Genomic DNA, 27,561 nt, shown 5'->3' with positions numbered 1-27,561 from the left:
TAGGGGGTGATGAAGTTTCCTCACAAACTTCTAAGAAACAATAGGGGGCAATGAAGTTTCCTCACAAACTTCTAAGAAACAATAAAGGATCAAAAGATAATATGTGAGCGGTTCACTAAGTACAAGAGAGTCTTGCAGTTATGACCAGAATGCTGTTTATTATCTTTTGATGGAGAGAAAAAGGAAGAAGAAAGACTAAACTAAACAGCGGATTTGGGTCTACTATATAGACATTTTTGTGCTTACAAATGCAAGTTCCCGATCGGCTCAATATCCCTCCGTGAGCTCCTTATGTCCGAGTTTTCGGCGATAACTCGAGGTTAGCTCCGATCCCGTCAGAATCCCTCAGTTTCCCTCGGAACACTTCGGACCTTTTTGCATCCTGCCGGATTAGGCGAATCCTACCCACGGACCTCAAGTCCGACCCGGTCCGAGCTCTCCGAAGCCTCCGAAGAGTTGCCGAAGTTCATCCGAAACCTTGTCCAAATTCGGTGAAACGACCTGCATTCGAAAGCACTGGATCAGCTCTGTCTGATCCAACCACGGGTTCTCAACCCGTAACAACGGGTGTTGCTCCACTTTTATTGTACAGGGGTCATAGGGCTGGTTGCCCTGGTGGGGCGCACACAACTGGATTGTCGAACGCCTATAAAGCAGAGCCAGTTCCCCCATCTTTAGTTTGGATTTTCTTCTTCCTTTTCTTTCTTTTCTTCCCTATGTTAAAGATAATAAACAGCATTGGACCTAACTATGAGTTTTCTCCGTACTTAGACAACCCGTCACATATTATCTTTAACATCACATTTTTTTTATCTTAGAAGCTTGTGAGGAAGCTTCACTACCCCTTGTTGTCTTAGAAGCTTGTGAGGAAGCTTCACTACCCCTTGTTGTCTTAGAAGCTTGTTAGGAAGCTTCATGACCCCTTGTTGTCTTAGAAGCTTGTGAGGAAGCTTCATTACCCCTTATGTTCTCTTAGAAGCCTGCCGTGAGATAGCATACTTTAACGATGAACGACAAAACAGAAGATGTTCTGTCCGGGCTACCCCGCGACTCCCAACAGGAGCAGCCCACCAATACCCCAGGATTAGAAGTATTTACGCCTCAGCAACTCGCAATAGTCCAGATGATACTACAGAACCACGCGAAACTACAAGCCCCGGCTCCTCCCGCGCCTGCACTTGCCCTACCACCTTCACAACCGATGATTAACCACCGCTACAACGCACCGTGGCCAGAGTGGGATGGAAAGCTTTTGTCCTTCCCCAGATATTTTAAACAGTTGAAGGTCCGCGCGCAAATCGCAGCTCACGTCATCGGGTCTTCCCAAGCAATTTGTTTCAGCATTTTCATGAGTATTCACGCTGAGCAACAAGCGAGAGTAGAACAATGGTTCACCGATGGCGCCATACACAATTGGGATTGGAAGAGTTTTCTTCAGCACATCAACGACCAGTTTGAAGACAAGGACGCGATCCAGAAGGCAGGCCAGAAGCTCTGCGCTATACAGATGGGAAGTCACCAGAGTTTTGTGTCTTTCCTACAAGATTTCGAGCACCAATATTACGGATAGGGCCCAAGGAAACCATTAGGGTTCTAGAAAGCCAACGACTCGGGACAATGATAGGTTCCAGAGGTGGACAGTCAGGCCTGCGCGGATATACGGCCGGGAGGAGAGGATAGAACTCTCTAGGTCGTATGGTCGGTTTGAGGTAAAGAGGCACACTCAACTAATTGATCTTATAACACACGGAAGGGAATAAACAATCACAGGAACACTGAGGTAACGAAGACGACAGAAGGTACTGATGCAATGAAGGCTATCAAGAAACAAGTGATGATTAAAGATATAGTACTAAAGAAGAAGGTACTATCGAAGAAGTGATACTATAACTAGTATACAAACAAGAATGGCAAAAGGGGTGTATGTGATTGTTAAGCTTGGGGAGCAAGAGCTAACCTGATCATACAGGGTAGAAGGCAACGCTATTTAAGGCGTTGTAGATTCTGACAACAAAGATCTTCCCAAGCTAGAACCAAATCACAGATAACCGAAAGTGGGGACATACGTAACTCAACGTTACCAGACGCTACTATCGAACCGGATGTTAGTTCACGAGATAAACCAACACGGCAGCAGCAGAACTGAAAATCCCTCAAGACACCCAGGCAACGATATGTCGCGTTACAGCGATATCGGCCTAACAGGTGTGGACCCCACGCTCAAACGCTGTTGACACAAAAGGAACGAGAATAGCAGTCAACTCAGAATAAGCTGCATCAACTGCAGAGTATCGAGTTACCTAATAGCGATGATCTAAAGTGTGCAAGCCGGCCACACCCGAGTAGATAAACCGGAGTGACACCTCAAGGTTACACAGACCACCAAGTGGTATAACTATTACGGATAGGGCCCGAAGAAAGGATTAGGGTTCCGGGTACAGCCAACGACTCGGGACAATGATAGGTTCCTGAGGTGGACAGTCGGGCCTGTGGAGGAAGACGTCAGTTAGACAGAGTGCTAAGACGTATGGTCGGTTGAGATGAAGAGGCAACACACAACTTAGATGGCTATTCTGAGAATAGAGCGGCACAAAGAGGAAGGAGGAGGAACAATCACACACTTCAAAGAAGAAGAAAGGTTGAACTGCAAAGAAAGCAAGAACAGAATGGTATAAAGAAGAAGAAGAAGGTAAGCAAGTGCATGTGATTGTTAAGCTTGGAGAACAAGAGTAAACCTGATCAACTCAGGGCAGGAGACGACGATATTTATGTTGTCGGCGCTCCTGACAAAACTCTGTCTTCCCAAGCTAGAAACAATCAACATCTAACTATGAACAAAAGATAAGTCTCGTGTAAACAAGACGTAACAGGTTCGTAACAATCGAACCAGATAACAACCCCCACCTAAGCACGCAATGGCAATTGCAACAAGAAAACTCCGCAGCAGCAGAACAACGTCTATCAGAGCACCCGTGCTCAGCACATCCCACGACAACCTCATATCCGTTGATCAACTCACGATCTACACTGTAACGATCTATGGATCGAGGTAGGCTCAGGCTCCGCCCTCACCGCCGTTTACACCGCCGTCCACACCGCCTTGCATACCGCCGTTACTCACCGCCTGCCAAACCCGTGTGCACACCGCCGTTGTCAAGGGTACGCGTCATGCCTCTACCGCGTGTATATAGATAGTGTTGTTTCCGCCCGTTTTCTTGTACATTAGTCTTTTCTCTTTATCTGTTTCTTAATTTATTTCTGCTGTTCTAAAAGCGTTCTCCTTTAGACCGTAAAGCCTTACAATAGAAACAGATCTTTCTTCGTCCTCTCGACCCCGTTCCCTGTCCTCGTTCCTCGACCTCGTTTCTTGTCCTCGTCCCTCGACTACGTTCCTTGAACCAGACCCTGTTCCCACCTTGTCCCCTCGTCCAACGCCAATTACCTCCGTTCCCAACGTTCCTGTGACCGTCACATGTCCTACCGCGTCCCCCCTCAAGACCCTGATTCTGACTCTGACGCTGCTTCTCAAAACTCTGTCTTCTTTGACCCCGCCTCGCCTCCCGCAACAATGTCCAACCCCACTGTCCCCGGCCCGAGCAACGCAGGCCCCTCCATGCAAGACTTGTTCCAAGCCCTCCAGACCATGCGTGAGGAAAATGAACGTGCGCAGCAACAACTGCGCGCAGACAACGAACGCGCACAGCTACAACTGCGCGAAGAGTTCTCCCGCGCGCAACAACAGCGGGACCAGGAGATCGCCAATCTCCAGGCCTTTGCCCGCGCTGCCACTGCCTCCCCTGCTCCCCCCGTTCTTGCTACTCCGTCCGTCCCCGTTGCCACAGCTGACGCCTTTGTCAAACGCCCCAAGCCCAAGATTCCCGACATTCCCCTGTTCAGCGGCAAGAGAGCCGAGTACCGCGTTTGGGCCATGTACGCCCGCCAAAAGATCGCGCGTGACGGTCCCTCCATCGGTGACGATGGGGATCAGTACACATATCTTTTTGCCCGTATGTCCACCGAAGCCCAGAACCTTGTTGCTGTTTACTTTGCCCGTGGCCTTGAGATGGGCTACACCGCTGCCACTTTCCTCGCATACCTGGACAGAATGTTCATCGACCCGTATGCTGCCGAGCGCGCCTCCACGCAACTCCAGAACCTCCGCCAGCGGGATAACGAGCCGTTCGCTCTTTTCCTGCCCAAGTTCGAGAAGTTGCTCGGCGAAGCTGGTACTGACTCCGACCGTGCCAGCATCTCTATCCTGCGCACCGCCCTCTGTCCAGAACTGCGTCGGGCCATGGCGAACCCGAGGACGGATTACACCTACGAGGATTACAAGTCCGAGTTGTTTACCGTCTCTTCCAAGCTGGAGGAATGCAACGTCCTCGAGCGTTCTTCCAGCAGGATAACCCCGTCCTTCCCTGCCAACCCTGCACCTGTCCGCCACCCCGACGCCATGGACTGGACCCCCACCATCACCACCACGGCCCTGAAGCCATTGACCGACGAGGAGCGCGAGCGCCTTCGCCGCAACCGCGCCTGCTTCCGCTGCCGGCAGACTGGCCATCTGCGCCAGAACTGCCCGCTAAACTTTGCTCCTACTACCACTGTCCCTGTCCGCTCCGCCAACCTTTACCAGCCTGCTATGCCGACCCCGGCTCTGCCTCTGCCTCTGCCCGCGCCTGCGCCCACGCCCGTGCCCCGCGACATGTCGGGAAATGGAGAGCTCTAGGCGAACGTCGCCGTCTAGAGCCCCAAGGAGAGAAGATCGCTCGGGAGGAAATGGGGGCTAGGGGTACTTATATAGATGTTGTTCTAAATAAAACTTGTTCTACCTCTGCCTTCGTCGACTCCGGTTGCCTGTGTCTTGCCACTGTCTCTCCGCGCACCGCTACCCGCGCCCACGCTGCCATCCTGCCCATCTGCCCTCGTCCAATTGCTCAAGTAGTTGATGACCGAAATCCACCCGTCATAGACCAAGTTGCTGTCTTCGATCTTGGTCTCGGAGGATTGGACGAGAAACTCTACGCCTACATCGTCCCCGGTCAGTCTGAAGACCTTATCCTCGGTCAAGGATGGATTGCCAAACACGATGCTTCCCTTCGCCCCGCGCAAAACGAAGTATTCATCCGCCTGCCCACGCCTCTTCGCCTGACTACAACCACCGCTGACCCCAACGTTCTCCCCGTCTCCGCCCGCGCCATCCGTGCCTTCCAGTTGAGAGCCCGACGCTCTCCCAATGTCCGCATTTTCTCCGCCACGCTCCATGACATTGAGAAAGCTCTCAAAGCCAAGATCTACACCGACCCCCGTGCCAACTGTCCCGAGTGGCTTCTTCCCGTCATCGACGCCTTCGATAGGAAGAAAGCTTCTGAGCTTCCCCCGAACCGCCCTGGAATTGATACAGAGATCCGCCTTAAACCAGGCTTGTCCCCGCCCTCGTGTCCTCTGTACTCAATGAGCCGAGAAGAACTGCTGCTCCTCCGGAAAACCCTCTACGACCTGCTGGACGCTGGCTTTATCCGAGCTAGTAGTGCTGAAGGCGGTGCCCCCGTCATCTTCGTGAAGAAACCTGGTGGTGGTCTTCGTTTTTGCGTAGACTACCGTGCCCTGAACAGCGTCACGGAGAAGGATGGTTACCCGTTACCACTGATCAACGACACCCTCCGTGATATTGCTGCTGCCAAGTACGTTTCCAAAGTTGACGTCATCTCTGCTTTCCATCGCCTCCGTCTTAAAGAAGGCAGTGAAGCCTACACGGCCTTCCGCACCCACCTCGGCGCGTATGAATGGCTGGTCACCCCTTTCGGTCTCACTGGTGCTCCTGCTGCGTTCCAACGTTTCATCAACCATGTTCTCTCCCGCTGGCTTGGAATATCCTGCTCCGCTTACCTCGATGATGTAGTGATTTACAGCTCTGACTCCCACGAACACCACCGTGACCTTGTCCGTCAGATCATCCGCGCTCTTGGAGATGCTGGCCTGCAACTTGATTGGGACAAAAGTGAATTCGAATCCCCGTCCATCAAGTACCTCGGCTTCATTGTTGAACCCGGCTCCGGCATCCGTGCAGACCCAGACAAAGTCAAAGCCATCCAGGAATGGGAGGCTCCCACGTCTGTCCGCGGAGTCCGTAGTTTTCTTGGGTTTGCCAACTTCTACCGCTGTTTTGTCCCCGAATACTCCACCGTCGCTGCTCCCCTGACTCTGCTGACCAAGAAGGACCAACCCTTCAAGTGGGAAGACGAACAACTCCGTTCGTTTGAAGCTTTGAAGAAGGCCCTTGTCTCTGCCCCGCTCCTTGCCACCTTTGACCCTGACCTCCCCACCATCGTTGAAGCCGATGCTTCCGGCTGGGCCCTGGGAGGTTCCCTCAGACAGCAAGGTGCTGATTCTCTTTGGCGTCCTGTTGCTTACTTCTCGCGAAAGCTCAGCCCAGCGGAAGTCAACTACCCTATCCACGATAAGGAAATGTTGGCCATCCACTCCTGCCTCCGCGCTTGGCGCTCCTACCTCGCTGGCATCCCGTTCGAAGTACACACCGACCACCAGAACCTTTTGTACTTCCAGAAGCAAAGAACCCTGTCAGAACGCCAACGCCGCTGGGCCCATGAATTGTCCGAGTTCGACTTTCGGTTAATTCATCGACCCGGCGTTACTCAAGTGACCTCCGATGCCCTTTCCCGCCGCGACCAAGACCTGCCCCAAGACCTCTCCGATGAACGCCTCCAGTCCCGTGTCCACCAAGTTCTGCGCCCTGACGGGCCCGACTTCGTCATTGCCGCCGCCGTTTGGGCTAAAGAGCCTGACAAAGACCCTGAAGGAACCCTGACCCTCGACCACGCTGCCCTAGATGCCCCTTTTGCTGACCCGGAACTCCAGACCCTCTGGCACTCGGCACTTACCCGTAACGAACGTTATTGGCAAGCGCGACAAGCTGTCCAAGAACAAGCCCGCTCGTTCCCCAACGAGTGGGGCCTTCCTTGGCAGATCAGCGAGTGTACCCTCGACTCCGCCACCCGTCTCCTCTGGCGTGACCGCCTGTGGATCCCGTACTACGAGCCCCTCCGCACTCGTATCATCCAGCAAGTCCATGACTCCACGCTTACCGGTCACCCTGGAGGATCAGCAACCCGTGATCTAGTCAGCCGCTCCTACGCTTGGCCTGGCCTCTCTGACGATGTCCGCCGCTTCGTTGGTAATTGCGACACTTGCGGTAAAAGCAAGATTTGGCGCGACCAGAAGCGTGGCCTCCTGAAGCCCCTGCCCGTCCCGGACCGTGCCTGGCAAGAACTCGCCATGGATTTCATCGTCGGTCTCCCTGAGTCCGAAGGCTGCACTACAATTTTGGGAATCACCGATCGGCTGTCGAAGAGTAAAATCTTGATACCGATGCAATCTTACACTGCCCCAGATGTTGCCAGAGCCTTTATAACCCATGTCTTTGCTCACCACGGCCTACCTCGCGCCATCACTTCCGACCGAGGCCCTCAGTTCACCGGTTTATTCTGGACAGAAGTCTGTCGCCAACTCTCCATCACCCGCCGCCTCTCCACCGCGTTTCACCCCGAGACCGACGGCGCCCAAGAGCGTTCCAACCAAGAGATCGAGACTTACCTTCGTGCCTTCACCGCTTTCCTGCAAGACGACTGGGCTGCACTTCTCCCCCAAGCCCAGGTCGCCCTGAACAATCGCACCGCTACTGCCACTGGCCTTTCCCCGTTTTTCTTTACCCACGGTTACAACATTGACCCCCTCGACTTGACTACCGACCACGAACCAGGCTCCACCGTCTCCCCCGCCACTGCCGGCCACAACTGGCTCGCCAAGCACCGCGACGCAACCGCGTTCGCCCAAGCCTCCATGGCTGTCGCCCTCGAAACACAGGAACGACATGCCAACCGGGGACGCCAGGCAGCGGAAGCTTTCAAAGTCGGCGACCGAGTCTACCTGCGTCTGCGCAACGTGCGCACCATCCGCCCCTCCAAGACACTCGACTGGCTTGCCTTGCCGTACCGCGTGATCCAAATCGTTGGCACACACGCCGTAAAACTCGACACGCCCACCGGTATCCACCCCGTCTTCCACGTGAGTCTTGTCCGCCGCGCCCGTGATGACCCTCTGCCTTCCCAAGTCCTAGCCAACCCGGAACCACCTGCAATCGCGCCCGAAGAAGCCTCCGGCGATTTAGTGGCTGGCGAGTATCTTGTCGACGAGATCCTACGACACAAGGTCGTCGACAAACGTCACAAAGTGCTCGTCCAGTGGACTGGATGGGCAGAGCCAACGTGGGAACCCTTGTCACACGTCAAAGACACAGCAGCCCTTGAGAGATACGAGCAGACCCACGAGTGCCCCTGGAAGTTGCCAGTAGTCCCCCGGAGGAGAGGGAGGAGGAGGCGATTGTAACGATCTATGGATCGAGGTAGGCTCAGGCTCCGCCCTCACCGCCGTTTACACCGCCGTCCACACCGCCTTGCATACCGCCGTTACTCACCGCCTGCCAAACCCGTGTGCACACCGCCGTTGTCAAGGGTACGCGTCATGCCTCTACCGCGTGTATATAGATAGTGTTGTTTCCGCCCGTTTTCTTGTACATTAGTCTTTTCTCTTTATCTGTTTCTTAATTTATTTCTGCTGTTCTAAAAGCGTTCTCCTTTAGACCGTAAAGCCTTACATACACAGACCAACCTGTGCCATAAGCGCATCTTCATAGGTCGCCGACCTTCGGCGTTGTGGAAAAGAAGAGTGGGGTAGGTCTCATGCATAACCCTTAGCATGAGCAGTGTCAGGATGGCTATTCATGACAGTAGCCCCCCTTTTTATGACTGATTTCCACAGCAGTACTAAGATCGTCTGGCGTTAGGCATCCTCTTGTAGAATTCTGCAACCTTCTCAGGTGCATTGGCTAAATGGTCCAGAGGTTCCCAGGAGGGTCCATCATGTTCATAGCCCTCCCAAACTACTTGATATTGCAGAGGGCCACGCGAAGACACGCCTATAATTTCCTTGACCACAAATTCTTCCTCGCCATCTACTATGACGGGAGGAGGAGGAGGGTTTTTCTGGCCAGGAAGAGGATCCGACGCACATGGTTCCAGCAGACAAACGTGGAAGACGGGATGAACCTTCATAGTGGCAGGGAGTGCCAACTCGTAGGCATGCGAAGACACCTTCCGTAGAATCTTAAATGGGCCAAGCTTCTTGAAGTCCAACTTCTTTGAAGGACGAGTAGTTCGAATATTTCTACTCAAAAGCCACACTAAGTCCCCTTCTCGAAGGAGAGGGGCGGAAGATTTGTGTCGATTCGCGTACTCGGTCATCCGCTCACGGCTCCACGTAATTTCAGTCTTTAAAAACTGACAAATGTTGTCAAGCTCTTTAACAAAGTTCCGCAACGGGCCTTTTTCCACAGAGACTGGGAGCGACTCACGCCCACTTCTGGGGTGAAACCCGTGGTTCGCAAAGAAGGGCGTCAGCATAGTAGAACTGGACTCGGAGTCATTGTAAGAGAACTCCGCCAAGGGCAAAAGATCAGCCCAATTGTCCTGTCTATAGTTGGTGTAACCCCGCAGGTATTGCTCCAAAATAGAGTTCACACGCTCAGTCTGACCATCGGTCTGAGGGTGGAACGCAGTACTCAGATTTTGCTTTATGCCCAACAGTTTGGCTAAAGCCTTGGAAAAAGCCGACGTAAACAGACTACCCCTGTCGGACACAATGTCCAATGGCAGACCGTGGAGCCTATACACTGCTGACAAATAGAGCTTAGCAAAACCTGCAGCATCCAGCGAGGAATCGCAAGGTATAAAGTGAGCCATTTTGCTAAGCCTATCGATGACAACGAGAATCATGTCAAAAGAATTGGAGACCGGCAAGCCGGTGATAAAATCAAGGGACACAGATGTCCACCGAGCTTGCGGAATGGTCAGAGGTTTCAGTAGACCGTAGGGACTATGTCGCGCGGACTTGATCCGTTGGCAGACCTCACAATTTCGGATGTACCGGATGACATCACGACGCATCCCGGGCCACCAGTATTCCCGAACAAGAAGTTCAAAAGTGTTCTTTTGTCCAGGGTGTCCGCTAGGCATAATATCATGACAATTCTTCAATGCACGAACTCGTAGATCCTCGTTCGGCAAATATAGAAGGTCGTTGACAAACAAAAGACCGTCATTGTCAAGCCTGCAGACACTGAGGTCCACATCTGGAGGTTTGGTCGACTGGCCTCGAAGAGCAGAAATAACATCAAGAGCCCACTTGTCCGTGGATAGCGCGATTTTTACCTCGTCTACCAAAGACATGGTACCAATAAAATTTTCAGGGGGAATAATAGGAGCACACAGCTCTTTATCCTCCTCAGAAGAAGAAGAAACGAGGTCTTCGTAGCGTCTGGTCAGGGCATCAGCTCTAGAATTCAAGGAGCCAGGCCTATAAGTGATGACATAACGGTACTCGCTCAGTTCCATAGCCCACCTCGCTTGCCGTCTGTTCATGGCCGGAATTTGCTTAAGAACGGCTAAATTCCGATGGTCCGTCAATACCAGAACAGGTTTTTCCAGACTTTCAACCATGAATCGCCACGACTTTAGAGACTCCACAATGGCTAACAACTCCTTGTCACCTACGCCGTAGTTACACTGGGCAGGATTCATTTTTTGAGAGAAATAGGCCACGGGGTGTAGTAGAAGCCCCTTGTCAGTCGGGTGGTATTGAGACATGACGGCAGATATTACACGGTCAGACGCGTCTGTTTCAATAACAGTGTCCAACAGGTAATCAAAGTGCTTGAGGATAGGTTCAGAGCAGAAAAGGTCCTTCAGGGTGTGAAATGCTGCCTCACATTCAGAGGACCAGACAAAAGATTGCGTCTTTTTAGTCAACTCGAAGAGAGGTGTGCAGATTCTAGAGAAGTCACGGATGAACCTCCTATAGAAATTGGCAAAACCCAAAAAGGACTGGACTCCCTTAACAGTTCGGGGAGCCTCCCACTCACGGACAGCCGCAACTTTAGCGGGGTCCATCTTCAGAGCATCGGCTGAAATAACAAAGCCAACAAAGGTAGTTTCAGTCTTGTCGAATTCGCATTTTTCACCCTTGACAAACAGACTGGCCTGCGCTAATTTTAGCAGGACTTTGCGCACATGAACATCATGTTCCTCTTGGTTCAGAGAGAACACCAGGATATCATCCAAGTAACAGACACAGAATATGTCCAAATACTCCGACAAGACCTCGCTGACATATTTCTGACACGTGGCAGGAGCATTGGTGAGCCCAAACGGCATCACATTGTACTCAAAAATGCCATATCGAGTTCTGAAAGCTGTCTTGTATTCATCACCTTTCTTGATGCGAATCAAGTGGTACGCAGCTCTCAGATCCAGCTTTGTAAAAATGTTTCCCGTAGCCGCCGTGCGCAGTGATTCATTGATCCGAGGCAGAGGAGTTACGTCTTTGATGGTGATATCATTGACGGCTCGGAAATCAACACAGAATCGTAAACTGCCTGGCTTCCTAGCAAAAAGAATCGGGGAAGCCAGCGGCGAAGAGGAAGAGGAAATAAAGCCTTTAGCAAGCATGCCATCTAGATATTTTTTGACAGCCTGCAACTCGAGTGGAGTCATATCGTACAGCGGGGCCTTGGGGTATTTCGCATCGGGAACGAAGTTAATCGCATGATCAATGTCCCGGTGAGGTGGTAGTTGATCAGCACCTTCTCGAGAGAACAGAGGAAGTAGGTCATGGTATTTCTTCGGGATGCGTTCAAGGAGCCGTGCATGCTCTTGTTCCGGAGTTAGGTCCTCCTGATTGAGATAATCCAGGACTTCCTGAGCGGTGACACGATAAATCTGTAGTTTCTCAGCTTTGGCAAAGCGATGCAAAGCCTGAGACGACACCGTCACACAGGAACAAGACACAGCTGACGATTGTGCAATAAAAGAAGGAAGGGGTGAAGTGGCTGAAGCAGGAGCAGATCCCTCAATCTGACTGCCAGCGGTAGAAGCAATATTTTTGTCGTTTTTTGTATAAGAAAAATCAAACGAAGCGCCAGAATCAGTAGAAGCAGTCGAAACAGAAGAAGAAGAAGAAGAAGAATCAGAAGCTGCCACAGCATTGCCATCGGCGGTAGAAGTAACCGATATCTTGAGCGTATTGGAAGGCCAAGAAATTTCCGGGTTATGGGCGTCGAGCCAGCATTTCCCCAGGATGATGTGGTAGCCCCCAAGCTTCGTGATTTGAAAAACCAAAGTTTCTGAATAATTAGGAAAAGAGAGGGACAAAGGAACTTGGTGGGTCACTTTACCCGCAGCAGTTTCACTACCATCAACAACATGGAGCGACTCGGCTCTGGCCTTGAGAACAGTAGGAATCTGATGCCTTGCTATAAATTCAGAATCCACAAAACAAGTTGTTGATCCCGAATCCACCATAGCGTAGGCCTCAATAGAATTATTCACTGTCACAGGAATAACCAGAGGGGGAGAGTTACCATAATCGATAGCATTATCAAGAGAACAAGTGCTGATTCTCAAGAGACCCTCATCAGCAGCGTCAGGGCTAGCCAGGACCAGAGGGGAATGGGTCGGTAGCCCTTCTAGTTTTTTGACGCATCAGGCGCAGGGGCCGTCGAGGGAGCCCGGGTAGAAGTGGAGGGAGAAGGGACAGTAGCTGCGCGAAGAGCAAGGTTGTTTTTGGGGCAAGCCTTTAGCATGTGGTCCTTTGCGCCACACTTCCAACAAACACCCTTTGCCATTTTGCCGTCAGCAGTCTTACGGAAGGGTAGACCGTTGGCATCGGGACCTGCAGAGGTACCCTTAGCTGGCTTGGTGTTGGGGACAGCTTTTTGGGCGCCAGCATTTCTCGAACGAGAATCTTGCTGAAAGGGGACCACACCAGGAGGCGGTTGGATTTTCCCGTTGTTTCCCCGGGTTCGGTTGTTGATCGTATTGTCCAGCGTGTTGCAGAAATTAGCGAACTGATCAAGCGTTCCCTTAGGGGCAGGATAGGTGTTCCAAGCCAGAGCGTCCTGTATGTGGGGCTTGAGGCCTCGCTGAAATAGTGCAATGGTGAAATCAGCGTCGGCCCAACCGAGTTTCTTCAACAGCGTTGTAAAAGCAGAGTGATAGGCAGTACAAGTACCTGTCTGCTTTAAGTCGAAGATCTGCTGGGTCGCAGTCATGCGCCAGTCAGGGTCATCGAAAGCCTCAGCTAACGATTTCATAAAATCGTCGTACGTTTCAAAGTTCATGTGTCCAGTGGCCGGGTGTCATGAATAGCCATTCTTGCCATTGCCATTGCATAGGGTTATGCCTGGCACCTTACCCCGCTTCCGTTGTGTCACGCTAATGTTCCAAGGACGTATGATGATACGGTTATACCACTTGGTGGTCTGTGTAACCTTGAGGTGTCACTCCGGTTTATCTACTCGGGTGTGGCCGGCTTGCACACTATAGATCATCGCTATTAGGTAACTCGGTACTCTGCAGTTGATGCAGCTTATTCTGAGTTGACTGCTATTCTCGTTCCTTTTGTGTCAACAGCGTTTGAGCGTGGGGCCCACACCTGTTAGGCCGATATCGCTGTAACGCGACATATCGTTGCCTGGGTGTCTTGAGGGATTTTCAGTTCTGCTGCTGCCGTGTTGGTTTATCTCGTGAACTAACATCCGGTTTGATAGTAGCGTCTGGTAACGTTGAGTTACGTATGTCCCCACTTTCGGTTATCTGTGATTTGGTTCTAGCTTGGGAAGATCTCTGTTGTCAGAATCTGCAACGCCTTAAATAGCGTTGCCTTCTGCCCTGTGTGATCAGGTTAACTCTTGCTCCCCAAGCTTAACAATCACATACACCCCTTTTGCCATTCTTCTTTGTATACTAGTTTATAGTATCACTTCTTCGATAGTACCTTCTTCTTTAGTACTATATCTTTAATTATCACTTGTTTCTTGATAGCCTTCATTGCATCAGTACCTTCTGTCGTCTTCGTTACCTCAGTGTTCCTGTGATTGTTTATTCCCTTCCGTGTGTTATAAGATCAATTAGTTGAGTGTGCCTCTTTACCTCAAACCGACCATACGACCTAGAGAGTTCTATCCTCTCCTCCCGGCCGTATATCCGCGCAGGCCTGACTGTCCACCTCTGGAACCTATCATTGTCCTGAGTCGTTGGCTTTCTAGAACCCTAATGGTTTCCTTGGGCCCTATCCGTAATATTTTGTTAAGCTTCATTTAAAGACTCACACATTCTTCCAACTCTTTGTTATTCTTTAGCACACCTTATTCTTCTTTTCGTTCCGGCTCTCGACTACGGCCGATATCCCGTCTTCCTATGATCATACTAGCGCTGCTGTTGTTACACAACCTTCTTCGTCCGCTAGTCATAACTCGGCTCTTTCTGGTTCTTAGTTGATTCCATTTCTCAATCTACTTCTCTTCTTCTGTGGACAGTCAGTTGATGGCACTGTCTCTGTCCCAGCTCCTTTAATTTCGTTGAAGCACTTTGTTCCTCTAGGCTAATGTCGTCTCAAGCTTTGCGTTCCACTGCAAGCAATGAGAACCGGCGGGCTCACCGCACTACCGCTGAGCAGGTTCTCGATCCTGTTGATCAGGATGACCTACGGCTAGAACAAGTGCACAAGCGATATCCCGAATGCAGTTCGGACAGTTATTATGATTTGCGTCCGGTGTTCTTGCGGGATGGTGTACCTTCAACCACCTCTTGTCAAGACGCAGGTCATGCTGTTAATCTTGTCTCGACTGCCGAACATATCAATACTCTTCCGTCTGATGATGCACATCTAAATTTGCAACTTGTCAAGCAAAACCTGGATGGCATGCTCACACGTGGCTTCATTGCCCCTACTTCTTCAGTGTTGGCTTCTCCGATTCTTTGTCCTCGGGAACCAGGCAGTGTACGATCTTCTGTTGATTTACGGGCGGTCAACTACCTTATTTTATAAGCTGTTCATTTGGTCCCGCATCAACCAGTCGTTACAACTTGCCACATCTGAACGGGGGTTTCCAGAAAGCCATGTCTACCAGCTATGCACCTTTTGGCTTGCAGCAATGATGTTGCCAACTCCCAGATTACTTTGAGTTACAACATGGTACCTGAGTGTATAAAGTGTTGTTGTTGAGTTTACTCACACACCTGCCATTGTGCCAAAGCATGTTATTGAGTTCTTGTGGGATTTCTTGGACAGTTTATGTCTGTTTTTAGACCTCTGTGTCTGTATTTCTTGGCCTTTGTCTTGCCTAATTGTTTTGACTCCTGTTGGGTCTATTTATATGATATCAGCAGCTAGTGTCTGTTCTTTGCTGAGCTCGTTGGTTCTACGAACAGCTCGTGTCTGTTCTTTGGGTTGACACCTCTTAATGCCTCTTCCTTGTGACACCGTGTGTCCATCGGCGACTGCTTTTTTTGTGTCTCTTCTTTGACCACTATGGTGCTTGCGTTTGACCCCTGCTGGGTTATAATTGCCGACAGCTCGTGTCTGTCCGGGTATTGATAGTTTATATCTACTCGCTTTGCTGACAGCCCGTGTCTGTCTGGGTATTGACAGTTGCTGTCTACTCGCTTTGTTAACAGCTCGCTTCTGTCCCACTTCTTGACAGTTATGTCTAGTCTTCGTGCCACAGTTGTGTCTAATGCGTTAGGCCACTGTTCGGACTATTTTCTTTCGGCTGTTGTTGTGTCTACTTACGACCACTATACGTCTACTTCTTGTGACATGTTCTGTGTCCTCTACTTTGGACAGCTCTCTTGCCTGTTACTTTCTTCGACTCTGTTACGTCTACTTGCGACTACTCTATGTCTCCTTTCTGCGACCTCTTTGTGTCTTCACTTGGGCCTACTCTCTGCCTCTCTCTTTTGGACAATATCTTGTTGTTTTTCTTCTCGTTAAAAGAAACACGATGTCCCTCTTCGAAGTCCTGCCTATGGTGGTGCAGGCCAGTCTTGTATCTTGTGCTGAAATACTGCCAAGTTTGACAAGCTGACTTTACCAATTTCTTGTTTTCCCCTTTCACCAATACTCTTTACGGATCCTGCACGTCTTTGTTTCCATGCTGTCTGTTGTCATATACCAATTACCCGATCGATGATGAGTCCCCATTACACATGTTAGTCTATTCTCCCACAACCGGAATCGTGTTCGTTTACATCCATCGAACCATGTCCCAGGGGGTTCTTAGCTATTGTGGAGGCGATTATGTCGCGGCGATTGATGATTGTGCCAACTGAGTAGCCACTCTGGTGTACACTTGTTACCAGAACTTGGTAGTTCTCAGGGGACCTTCTGCATCTTGCAGGCAACAGATTTATGGGCTATGGAACTGAGCGATTGTTGTTTGTTATAACCTACAGGCCTGGCTCTTACTTCTATGACCAATGCCATAACTAGGGAGGACAACAAGGTTGAAAAACCTTTGCCTTTGCGGGTACTGAGCTGCGTTCTCAACTTATTCCCACTTAAGATCCTTGGTGCTGCCCCTCGGTTGATGAGGTTGCCTTTCGTTATTCCCATTCTTTTTTACCTTCCTCTTGTCTGTGGACACGAGGCCCTTACGAAGTTGTCGTTGCACTTCAAGGCCTTGTTTTATGTTGATCAGATGTACAAGCTTTCATGCTAGGGATTCCGTTGATCCCCTATACGTCACGATGTTGTTGGTGCATCGAGATCTACAATTCTTGCCTGCGGAGTCATGCTGTGTCTAGACCCGTATGGTTGGCTTATTCCTTCTGTTCCGATTCTGCAAAGCCCGGTGGACTTCCGTGTCCCTAGATGCCCGGCTTCCTTTTGCGAATTCTCCGACTTGATTCTAGTCTAGGATGTGGCGATCTTAGTACTGCTGTGGAAATCAGTCATTTAAAAGGAGCATACTGTCATGAATAGCCATTCTTGCCATTGCCATTGCATAGGGTTATGCCTGGCACCTTACCCCGCTTCCGTTGTGTCACGCTAATGTTCCAAGGACGTATGATGATACGGTTATACCACTTGGTGGTCTGTGTAACCTTGAGGTGTCACTCCGGTTTATCTACTCGGGTGTGGCCGGCTTGCACACTATAGATCATCGCTATTAGGTAACTCGGTACTCTGCAGTTGATGCAGCTTATTCTGAGTTGACTGCTATTCTCGTTCCTTTTGTGTCAACAGCGTTTGAGCGTGGGGCCCACACCTGTTAGGCCGATATCGCTGTAACGCGACATATCGTTGCCTGGGTGTCTTGAGGGATTTTCAGTTCTGCTGCTGCCGTGTTGGTTTATCTCGTGAACTAACATCCGGTTTGATAGTAGCGTCTGGTAACGTTGAGTTACGTATGTCCCCACTTTCGGTTATCTGTGATTTGGTTCTAGCTTGGGAAGATCTCTGTTGTCAGAATCTGCAACGCCTTAAATAGCGTTGCCTTCTGCCCTGTGTGATCAGGTTAACTCTTGCTCCCCAAGCTTAACAATCACATACACCCCTTTTGCCATTCTTCTTTGTATACTAGTTTATAGTATCACTTCTTCGATAGTACCTTCTTCTTTAGTACTATATCTTTAATTATCACTTGTTTCTTGATAGCCTTCATTGCATCAGTACCTTCTGTCGTCTTCGTTACCTCAGTGTTCCTGTGATTGTTTATTCCCTTCCGTGTGTTATAAGATCAATTAGTTGAGTGTGCCTCTTTACCTCAAACCGACCATACGACCTAGAGAGTTCTATCCTCTCCTCCCGGCCGTATATCCGCGCAGGCCTGACTGTCCACCTCTGGAACCTATCATTGTCCTGAGTCGTTGGCTTTCTAGAACCCTAATGGTTTCCTTGGGCCCTATCCGTAATACCGGGTCCATCCGAGGCATGGCCCAATCCAGAGCGCCATCTCTAAGGTAGGAGAAGGCAGTCATCAGCTTGCGCTGCTCCGTGCGGTGGTGCTTGGGTGCAGCAGCAAATTTGACCGCAAGTTGCCTCTGGAACGCCTGGAAGCCTTGCTGATTGCCATCATAGGGCACGACATCAAGATGCTTGTCGGCCTCTTTCAACGGATCGGCATCCTCTTCCCGTTTGACTCGGGGAAGAGACTCAAGGGAGTTGAAGCGGGCTTCAGCGCCAGCCTGGAACGCAGCCCAGTAAACCTGAGCCGCATCAGGAACAGAGCCAACGGGGATGGGCGGGGCACCATCGTCGGTGCGCAGACCAGACATGTAAGCCGCCACAATAGCCATTTTGATCTCAGCACTGAACTCCCTAGGAAGGGCACCGAGATGCCAGTTCTCAGGAGTTCGGTCAGGAATCGACAGGAGGAACGTATTGAGATGCTCGATCATTTCGCGAGTGAGGGCCATTGCGAGTTGAAACGTAATAGAGAGGGAAAAATAAATGAGGAGAGAAAAAAGTGCCAAAGAGAGCCAAAGTTGTAATAGCGTCGGGTCTTCAAATGAAGCTTAACAAAATATTACGGATAGGGCCCGAAGAAAGGATTAGGGTTCCGGGTACAGCCAACGACTCGGGACAATGATAGGTTCCTGAGGTGGACAGTCGGGCCTGTGGAGGAAGACGTCAGTTAGACAGAGTGCTAAGACGTATGGTCGGTTGAGATGAAGAGGCAACACACAACTTAGATGGCTATTCTGAGAATAGAGCGGCACAAAGAGGAAGGAGGAGGAACAATCACACACTTCAAAGAAGAAGAAAGGTTGAACTGCAAAGAAAGCAAGAACAGAATGGTATAAAGAAGAAGAAGAAGGTAAGCAAGTGCATGTGATTGTTAAGCTTGGAGAACAAGAGTAAACCTGATCAACTCAGGGCAGGAGACGACGATATTTATGTTGTCGGCGCTCCTGACAAAACTCTGTCTTCCCAAGCTAGAAACAATCAACATCTAACTATGAACAAAAGATAAGTCTCGTGTAAACAAGACGTAACAGGTTCGTAACAATCGAACCAGATAACAACCCCCACCTAAGCACGCAATGGCAATTGCAACAAGAAAACTCCGCAGCAGCAGAACAACGTCTATCAGAGCACCCGTGCTCAGCACATCCCACGACAACCTCATATCCGTTGATCAACTCACGATCTACACAGACCAACCTGTGCCATAAGCGCATCTTCATAGGTCGCCGACCTTCGGCGTTGTGGAAAAGAAGAGTGGGGTAGGTCTCATGCATAACCCTTAGCATGAGCAGTGTCAGGATGGCTATTCATGACAATAACCGTATCATCATACGTCCTTGGAACATTAGCGTGACAAATGGAAGCGGGGTAAGGTGCCAGGCATAACCCTATGCAATGGCAATGGCAAGAATGGCTATTCATGACAACCAAGTTGGCTTATGTGGAGGTTTGGACTGGCCCGACCGCGTTAAGATTTTACACCTGAACTCCGCCATAAACTCGACACTTCAGGTATACCTCACAGTCAAAAACCTCCCCAACGACGACTACCCAAGATGGGTTGAGAAAGTAAAGAGAGTAGCGGGACGAGTGGAAGCGCTATCAGGATATAGTTCCAAGGACCCGTCGAAGACTTTGACGTGGTACAGCCAGAGGAAAGCAGAAACAATGTCCGCCAAAGTTGTAACCCCGAGCGTCGTGGACCAGCAACCGCACCCCGACAATGATGAAGAACACGTGACAATGAGTGTCAACGCCTTCCACACGCCGCTCCCGAGCAATGAATGCCAACGCACCCGTCCCGTCAAACCCCGTGCACCTTGGAGATCTGCAGATGAAAAAGAGAAAGCAAAGTCTGGCAACGCCTGTTTCCGTTGCCTTGCCACGGGCCACCGGTCTCTTGACTGCCCGAAGTTTGCCCCGAGTCGTCGACCAGCGAGAGTGAACCATACAACGATTCCAGAAGTTTCAGAGCCGATGGACGAGATTATCGAGAGTGTTCCACACGATGCGGACACAAGAGTAGACCCAGACGAATTTCGGCCCCTGAGTTTAAAGAAGAGAAGACGCAAGAAGAGAACCGGCACCAACATCGTCCATGCTGATGCAGTCAACCACATGCATTCCACACCGTTTTTGATCGAGACTTTCGTCAACAACTTCTTTTATTGTGACGCACTGCTCGACACTGGATGCTTGGTAACATCAGCATTTGACGAAGGTTTAGTCAAGCGACGGGGTCTCCAGCGTATCCCCGTGAAGAGAAGAGAGCTACTACTTGCAGAAAACGACACGAAGAAGAGATGGATTTCAGAAATTGCAGTGTGCGACATTGATATCGACGGTCGCAAAGAGAGAGTCTACGGTTACGTGATACCGAATTTAGCCTACGACATGATCCTGGGAAAGCCCTGGATGGAGAAGAACGACGTCGTGTACTCCGCGAAAGAGCGAATGATTACCTTCAAGGATCAAGGAGACCGACTTATTGTCCGAGAGAAAGGCTGGCGTGAAGCGCACGCTGGCGCCCCCAAAGCAAGCATGGTGATGGCAGCAGTTTTTGCCGCAGAGATTCGACGAGGAAGGAAGAGCAAACAGAAGCTACAAGTGTTTTCGGCCTCCATTCAAGACATCAACAAGGCCCTCGAAGTGAAAGCCCGCCTCACAAGAGAACAGATTTCCGAGAGACTCCCGCAGGAACTCAAGCATTTAGCACCGATTTTCCTAGACGATGGCGAAGGAGATTTACCGCCCAACCGACCAGGCATCGACCACGCTATAAAGATGAAGAAAGACGAACAAGGACGAGACAAAGAGGTCCCATGGGGCCCCCTGTACAACATGTCGAGAGATGAATTATTGGTTCTGCGCAAGACGCTCGCAGACCACTTAGACAAGGGATGGATTCGTCGCTGTGGTGCAGTGGTATAGCACCTGGCAAGGCTTTTCGGTTGGCTACCGAGAAGTCGTAGGTTCGATTCCTACCAGTGACGCCAATTTTCTACGAGCAGTCAACCTTAACTGGGGCACTTGGGGTTAGTGCTGCTCGTTGGAAATTCATACCAAAAGCTATTCATGTATTTCCTTTCTGTCATAACTTGGGGATTATATTTGTGGGATCTTAGATGTAACTGCCTCCCTGCCAGGGGATTGGAGTATATTATGTATAGTAGCTAGCTTGTTTGAGATTCCGTTAAACCTTGATTCGTGTATAGTATTAATATACACCTCGCCATAACCCTGCCAGGTTCCATGCGAGTAATGAATAAAAAAAAAAAAAAAAAAATTGGACGAGGGCAGATGGGCAGGATAGTAGCGTGGGCGCGGGTGGCGGTGCGCGGAGAGACGGTGGCAAGACACAGGCAACCGGAGTCGACGAAGGCAGAGGTAGAACAAGTTTTATTGAGAACAACATCTATATAGGTACCTCTAGCCCCCATTTCCTCCCGAGCGATCTTCTCTCCTTGGGGCTCTAGACGGCGACGTTCGCCTAGAGCTCTCCATTTCCCGACATGTCGCGGGACGCGGGCGTGGGCACAGGCAGGGGCAGAGCTGGGGTCGGCGCAGCAAGCTGGGGAAGGTTGGTGGAGCGGACAGGGACGGTAGTAGTGGGGACAAAGTTCAGTGGACAGTTCTGGCGCAGATGGCCAGTCTGGCGGCAGCGGAAGCAGGCGCGGTTGCGGCGGAGGCGCTCGCGCTCCTCGTCGGTCAGGGGCTGAAGGGCCGTGGCAGTGACAGTGGGAGTCCAATCCATAGCATCGGGGTGACGAGCAGCAGCCGACGGGGGAACGGAGGAAACAAAAGGGCCAGCAGGAGCAGGGGAAACAGGGTGGGCAGCGTACGGAGAGTAGGTCGTGTTATCAGTGAAAGCGGAGTAGTGGCCGCGGCGGGGACGAGGTAGGAATTGCTCAGCCTTGGAAGCGACGTTTTGCATGCAGTTGGTAAATTCAGGGTACGTCGCGGGGACGTTGACATAGACCATCGCTTGTCGGAGGGCAGGCGCCATGGCGGTTTGCAACTTCGAAATGCGGTTGCGGTCGCCAATGATGTTGGCGTCCTGGAGGACTTTTTCGAAGCGGGGCAGGAACAAGGCGAAGGGTTCAGAGGGTCCCTGGCGCATGTTGTCCAGGTGGAAGAGAGCACGGTCAGCAGCAAAGGGGTCGATGAATATGGAGTCCAAGTACTCCAGGAACTGGTGGGGCCCGGTGTCGTTCAGCAAGCCCTGCTCGAAGTACGCCACGACGAGGTTCTGGGCTTCTACCGTCATACGCGCAAAAAGGTACGCGTATTGCTTGCGGTGGTCACCGATTGACTCGCTGTCCAGTGCAAGCTTGGAGCGGGCACTCAGGGCCCAGACGCGGTAGGCAGAGCGTTGGCCGGAAAACAAGGCGATATCCGGGAGGGCACGCTTCCTCGGTTCGAGGTTTCTTTCCGTAGTTGCAACGGGCACGGGAGCAGCGGGGACAGCAGTGGGGACAGGGGACGCAGGGACGACGGCGGGAGCGGAAGTAGCGGTGGCAGCACGGGCAAAAGCTTGGAGATCGGCGATGGCCTGATCTCGTTTTTGTTGGCCACTGTTGAACTCGTCGCGCAATTGTTGTTGCGCGTGGTCGTGCTTCTCGTTGAGCTGCTGGATGGCTTGCAGCAGATCTTGAAGCGACGGGGCCGCCGGGGCTGGAACAGGGACAGTAGGATCGGACATGGCTGTCGGAGGAGGCTCAGAGTCGAAGAAGACGGTGTTGTTGGAAGTGGTGTCAGAGTCGGGGTCGGTGGTAGGTGCACAGTAGGGCATGTGACGGTGGAACAAAAGAGGAACAGAGAGAAACGATGTACAGGTGGCGGGTGGTAACGAGGAAAAGGTACGAAGACAGGGTAAAAGAAACGAGGACAGTGTAAACAAGGGTAGATCTGTTTCTATTGTAAGGCTTTACGGTCTAAAGGAGAACGCTTTTAGAACAGCAGAAATAAATTAAGAAACAGATAAAGAGAAAAGACTAATGTACAAGAAAACGGGCGGAAACAACACTATCTATATACGCGCGGTAGAGGTATGACGCGTACCCTTGACAACGACGGTGTGCACACGGGTTTGGCAGGCGGTGAGTAACGGCGGTGTGCAAGGCGGTGTGGACGGCGGTGTAAACGGCGGTGAGGGCGGAGCCTGAGCCTACCTCGATCCATAGATCGTTACAGTTACTGCTGCATCTGGTGACACCCAATGGTCCTTGACAAGTCTCATGATCCGAGATTTTAACCTGTCGTCGTCTTCGCCTTGAGGAATGTCTTGTTCTCGTCTGCTAAGGGCGTCGGGTTTACCACTTTTGCTTCCTGATCGGAACTCAAGCTGGAAGTCGTATTCTGAAAGCTTCTGGGACCACCGAACCTGCCGCTCTGAAAGTTTCCGTGTCGTCATAAAGTATTGCAGGTTCTTGTGGTCGGTCAATATTTTGAAGGGGGCGCCAAGACTCTTCAATTCGCCCCTCCACTCTTCCAAGCACTTCACAACTGCCAGGAGCTCTTTGTCGTGAATCTCATAGTTGACCTCGGCAGGGGACAGCTTCTTGGAAAAGAATGCTACTGGGCGCAGTTCGCCTTCGTCGTCCACTTGGGATAGAGTTCCTCCCAGGGCCCATCCAGAACAGTCGCATTCCACGATCGTCTTCCTGTCTTCGTCCCACATCGCTAGAACCGGGGCGGTAATAAAAAGGTTCTTCAGCGTCTCGAAAGCTCGTTCTTCGACTGGGCCCCAGGTCCATTGTCATGAATAGCTATCCTGACACTGCTCATGCTAAGGGTTATGCATGAGACCTACCCCACTCTTCTTTTCCACAACGCCGAAGGTCGGCGACCTATGAAGATGCGCTTATGGCACAGGTTGGTCTGTGTAGATCGTGAGTTTTTTTTTTTTTTTTTTTTTATTCATTACTCGCATGGAACCTGATAGGGTTATGGCGAGGTGCAGTAAATCTACACATAGCAAGGTACAATAAAACAACATCCAAACTCCAGCAAAAATCAACGACAAAGGAAATACGTCGTGGTCGACACAGTAATTTGTCCAAAGACACAAGCACCAACTCCTCCTCACTCCTCAACTTCCTCCACTCTCCTCCCACCACTACTTTCTCTTCTCCCCACACCTTCTACCCAGGCCTTCGTGCAAAAACCCGTCTTGCGAACAAACTTCAGCAGCACCTCGGTTCCGTTATTCGTATTGAAGAGCGTCGGGAGATCTAGCGACTTAGGACTCAATGCCATGGCCATCTCTTGACGCTCTGCAGAAAATGCGGCGCAGTGCAGCAGCACATGCTCAACGCTCTCGCTTTCATGTTCTTGACAACGGCGGCACCGGTCCGAGTCCGTCTTCTTGATGAGCAGCAGGTAGGGCAACAAGTTGCCTTTACCCACCTTCATCTGGAAGTACGCCGAGGTTAGCCATCTTGGTCCGGAAACCTTGGGCGCCTTAGCACGGAGAACTGGATCACCACCGATGGTACGCAGGTAGTGCGAGCCGTGGGAGGGACCAGCGGCGGTGTCTCGCTCAAAAGCCCAGAGAGTCTCCCACTTGTCCATGGTAAACCTCCTAACCCTGGCGAAGACACTGCCCAGTGAGCTGAACTTGCGTTCATCATCACTCTCGAGAGCCTGGCGTGCAACCGCGTCTGCAATCTCGTTCCCCACTATGCCCATGTGCCCGGGACACCACATCACCGTGACTGGCGACGTGAATGTACCTAGGACGCGGCGGGCCTGCCACGCGAAGTGGCCGTGCTTGCGGAGCCGCGCAATGGCAGCTTGGCTGTCGACAAACACATAGCAGGGGCGAGCTTGCTTTGTTATTTTTTCTGTTTTGGCGAGGAGCGTGAGTGCCTCCACGATGGCGGCGCTCTCGCAGTCTGCAACCTCCACATCTTGCAGTCGATGACTGACTTTCGTTTTGATTTCACCGGTTTTGGTATCGACCACGCACGCTGCAAGCGAGCACCTGGAGCCTTCTTTGGAGCCGTCCGTATACACGGTGACGGCATCGTTCGGAAGTCTTGACAAGAACTGGGCATGCCTGACGGCAGCGTCCTCCTTGGGTCCAGGGTCGACGACGATGGAGATGCGGTCGGTCAGTGGCGGCTGCCAGGGACTATCCCACTCCTGTCGGCGACGTTCTCGTCTCCACATGCCTGCCACCAATGGCTTCAACTCGCGCATGATGCAGCCGAGTCGAGTCTTGACACTCATGTTATGCCCCAGGAGAGGCAGGTCTGAGTCATCGGGGGCAAGCTCGTCCTTGTCGGGTTGGGACGCAACACGGACGGGATGGTTGCGTTGGAGGCGGAGAGTGCGAGCGGCGTAGGCCATGCGTGCTTTGGCGAATCGAATAGAGGGGGGCGGGAGGCCGGCCTCGACTTCGACGGCGCGTGTTGGTGAACCGCGGAATGTACCTAGGATACGGGCGGCAGCTTGGCTTTGCAGTTTCTGGTATACCCTTTGCAGACTGAGCTGGGGTTTTGACGGGTCATACCAGAGAATTGATCCGTAATCGGCGACGGTACCCACACAGGAGATGTAGAGCTGACGGAGTGCCGCGATGGACAGTCCACGCGTGTTCGAAGCGAGCCGAAGCAAGCCGCGGAACGCGATCTCAGCCTTTTGGGTCCGTGCCTGGACGTGCTGTTTAAACGAAAGTCTGTTGTCGAAATGGAAACCTAGCCACTTGACCATCTTTTGGGGACGCACAGTGACATCACCTACTCGGACAGTTTGGGAGGCCCACTTTGCAGCATCGGTGTAGTGGATGAGCTCAGTTTTGCTCTCTTCAAACTCAATGCCGTAGTCACGAGCCTTGGCCCGCAGCTCCGTCACGAGTTCTTCGAGAAGCGCCGCTGAACGCCTCGGGCTTTTGGACGCCACGGTTACGCTGAAGTCGTCTATATACGACAGCTGAAGTTGTGGTGTGTCGCCGGCCACCCGAGCCACTATATGCCGAGCATACAACAGGAAGAGTAGAGGACTGATGGGGGAACCTTGGGGGATGCCGATGTTAACCGGGGTCATCGGAAACGGCTGACCCTCGATGTGCAGGCCGACAGTACGGTCCTGGAGGAACGAAGCAACCCATTTTCGGAACACCAGGGGAAGACCGAGCTCACGTAAGCTGCGCATCAAGCAGGGCTTTGACACGTGGTCGAAAGCGCCCTTGACGTCAAGGAAGAGAGTGCTTGGAACGAGCTTCATCTCCTTGACCTTCTGCAGGTGGCTGACGTATACGAGAGCGGCGTCCATGGCTGAACGCTGTTTGCGGCCTCCCAGTTGAGTGTCGTCTAGAAGCGAGCTGTCATGGCAATTAGCGAGGTACCCTAAGCGGGTCGCAAAGACTTTCTCGAGCACTTTGCCTAGACAGTTGAGCAGTGAGATGATGCGGTAGGACTTTACGACTGAATAATCAGCCTTTCCGTCTTTCGCGAGCACAATCCCAGTAGCTTGCTTCCAGAGTGTGGGGTGTATTCCGAGGCGAGACAGGGCTTTGTAGACGGAGAGAAAGGGCGCGGGATGGGCCTCAAAGGCGATCTGGATGATCTTGGCGTTCATGCCGTCGGTATTACGTATAGGGCCCGAAGAAAGGATTAGGGTTCCGGGTACAGCCAACGACTCGGGACAATGATAGGTTCCTGAGGTGGACAGTCGGGCCTGTGGAGGAAGACGTCAGTTAGACAGAGTGCTAAGACGTATGGTCGGTTGAGATGAAGAGGCAACACACAACTTAGATGGCTATTCTGAGAATAGAGCGGCACAAAGAGGAAGGAGGAGGAACAATCACACACTTCAAAGAAGAAGAAAGGTTGAACTGCAAAGAAAGCAAGAACAGAATGGTATAAAGAAGAAGAAGAAGGTAAGCAAGTGCATGTGATTGTTAAGCTTGGAGAACAAGAGTAAACCTGATCAACTCAGGGCAGGAGACGACGATATTTATGTTGTCGGCGCTCCTGACAAAACTCTGTCTTCCCAAGCTAGAAACAATCAACATCTAACTACGAACAAAAGATAAGTCTCGTGTAAACAAGACGTAACAGGTTCGTAACAATCGAACCAGATAACAACCCCCACCTAAGCACGCAATGGCAATTGCAACAAGAAAACTCCGCAGCAGCAGAACAACGTCTATCAGAGCACCCGTGCTCAGCACATCCCACGACAACCTCATATCCGTTGATCAACTCACGATCTACACAGACCAACCTGTGCCATAAGCGCATCTTCATAGGTCGCCGACCTTCGGCGTTGTGGAAAAGAAGAGTGGGGTAGGTCTCATGCATAACCCTTAGCATGAGCAGTGTCAGGATAGCTATTCATGACAGTTCCACCCTCAGACCGATGGTCAGACTGAGCGTGTGAACTCTATTTTGGAGCAATACCTGCGGGGTTACACCAACTATAGACAGGACAATTGGGCTGATCTTTTGCCCTTGGCGGAGTTCTCTTACAATGACTCCGAGTCCAGTTCTACTATGCTGACGCCCTTCTTTGCGAACCACGGGTTTCACCCCAGAAGTGGGCGTGAGTCGCTCCCAGTCTCTGTGGAAAAAGGCCCGTTGCGGAACTTTGTTAAAGAGCTTGACAACATTTGTCAGTTTTTAAAGACTGAAATTACGTGGAGCCGTGAGCGGATGACCGAGTACGCGAATC

At 51.4% G+C, this 27,561-nt stretch overlaps 8 protein-coding genes across 8 annotated transcripts; 3 read left to right on the top strand and 5 right to left on the bottom strand.

Moving 5' to 3' along the window:
* Positions 1 to 3,472: 3,472 nt before the first annotated feature.
* BROUX77_008204 (uncharacterized protein) lies at positions 3,473 to 4,729 on the top strand (the record flags this gene model as incomplete). The annotated part of the gene is made up of 1 exon (XM_073753383.1): positions 3,473 to 4,729. The coding sequence occupies one exon, from the start codon at positions 3,473 to 3,475 to the stop codon at positions 4,727 to 4,729; it is 1,257 nt and encodes a 418-aa protein (XP_073601579.1).
* Positions 4,730 to 4,779: 50 nt separating this feature from the next.
* On the top strand, positions 4,780 to 8,406 carry BROUX77_008203 (uncharacterized protein; the record flags this gene model as incomplete). Its single annotated transcript, XM_073753382.1, has 1 exon — positions 4,780 to 8,406. The coding sequence occupies one exon, from the start codon at positions 4,780 to 4,782 to the stop codon at positions 8,404 to 8,406; it is 3,627 nt and encodes a 1,208-aa protein (XP_073601578.1).
* A 437-nt stretch (positions 8,407 to 8,843) lies between these two features.
* BROUX77_008202 (uncharacterized protein) lies at positions 8,844 to 12,434 on the bottom strand (the record flags this gene model as incomplete). Its single annotated transcript, XM_073753381.1, has 1 exon — positions 8,844 to 12,434. The coding sequence occupies one exon, from the start codon at positions 12,432 to 12,434 to the stop codon at positions 8,844 to 8,846; it is 3,591 nt and encodes a 1,196-aa protein (XP_073601577.1).
* A 164-nt stretch (positions 12,435 to 12,598) lies between these two features.
* Positions 12,599 to 13,252, bottom strand: BROUX77_008201 (uncharacterized protein; the record flags this gene model as incomplete). The annotated part of the gene is made up of 1 exon (XM_073753380.1): positions 12,599 to 13,252. The coding sequence occupies one exon, from the start codon at positions 13,250 to 13,252 to the stop codon at positions 12,599 to 12,601; it is 654 nt and encodes a 217-aa protein (XP_073601576.1).
* A 4,456-nt stretch (positions 13,253 to 17,708) lies between these two features.
* On the bottom strand, positions 17,709 to 18,332 carry BROUX77_008200 (uncharacterized protein; the record flags this gene model as incomplete). The annotated part of the gene is made up of 1 exon (XM_073753379.1): positions 17,709 to 18,332. The coding sequence occupies one exon, from the start codon at positions 18,330 to 18,332 to the stop codon at positions 17,709 to 17,711; it is 624 nt and encodes a 207-aa protein (XP_073601575.1).
* A 1,219-nt stretch (positions 18,333 to 19,551) lies between these two features.
* Positions 19,552 to 20,814, top strand: BROUX77_008199 (uncharacterized protein; the record flags this gene model as incomplete). Its single annotated transcript, XM_073753378.1, has 1 exon — positions 19,552 to 20,814. The coding sequence occupies one exon, from the start codon at positions 19,552 to 19,554 to the stop codon at positions 20,812 to 20,814; it is 1,263 nt and encodes a 420-aa protein (XP_073601574.1).
* A 559-nt stretch (positions 20,815 to 21,373) lies between these two features.
* On the bottom strand, positions 21,374 to 22,675 carry BROUX77_008198 (uncharacterized protein; the record flags this gene model as incomplete). Its single annotated transcript, XM_073753377.1, has 1 exon — positions 21,374 to 22,675. One exon carries the CDS (start codon positions 22,673 to 22,675, stop codon positions 21,374 to 21,376), a length of 1,302 nt encoding a protein of 433 aa, XP_073601573.1.
* A 375-nt stretch (positions 22,676 to 23,050) lies between these two features.
* BROUX77_008197 (uncharacterized protein) lies at positions 23,051 to 26,466 on the bottom strand (the record flags this gene model as incomplete). The annotated part of the gene is made up of 2 exons (XM_073753376.1): positions 23,051 to 23,622; positions 24,024 to 26,466. The coding sequence occupies 2 exons, from the start codon at positions 26,464 to 26,466 to the stop codon at positions 23,051 to 23,053; spliced, it is 3,015 nt and encodes a 1,004-aa protein (XP_073601572.1).
* Positions 26,467 to 27,561: the final 1,095 nt, after the last annotated feature.

This window comes from Berkeleyomyces rouxiae (genome assembly GCF_048999995.1).
Source record: "Berkeleyomyces rouxiae strain 22BRR77 chromosome Unknown BrBRR77_ptg000014l, whole genome shotgun sequence".
Lineage (NCBI taxonomy): Eukaryota > Fungi > Ascomycota > Sordariomycetes > Microascales > Ceratocystidaceae > Berkeleyomyces > Berkeleyomyces rouxiae.
The sequence above is the reverse complement of the archived record's forward strand: the minus strand, read 5'-3'. Positions and strand labels throughout refer to the sequence as shown.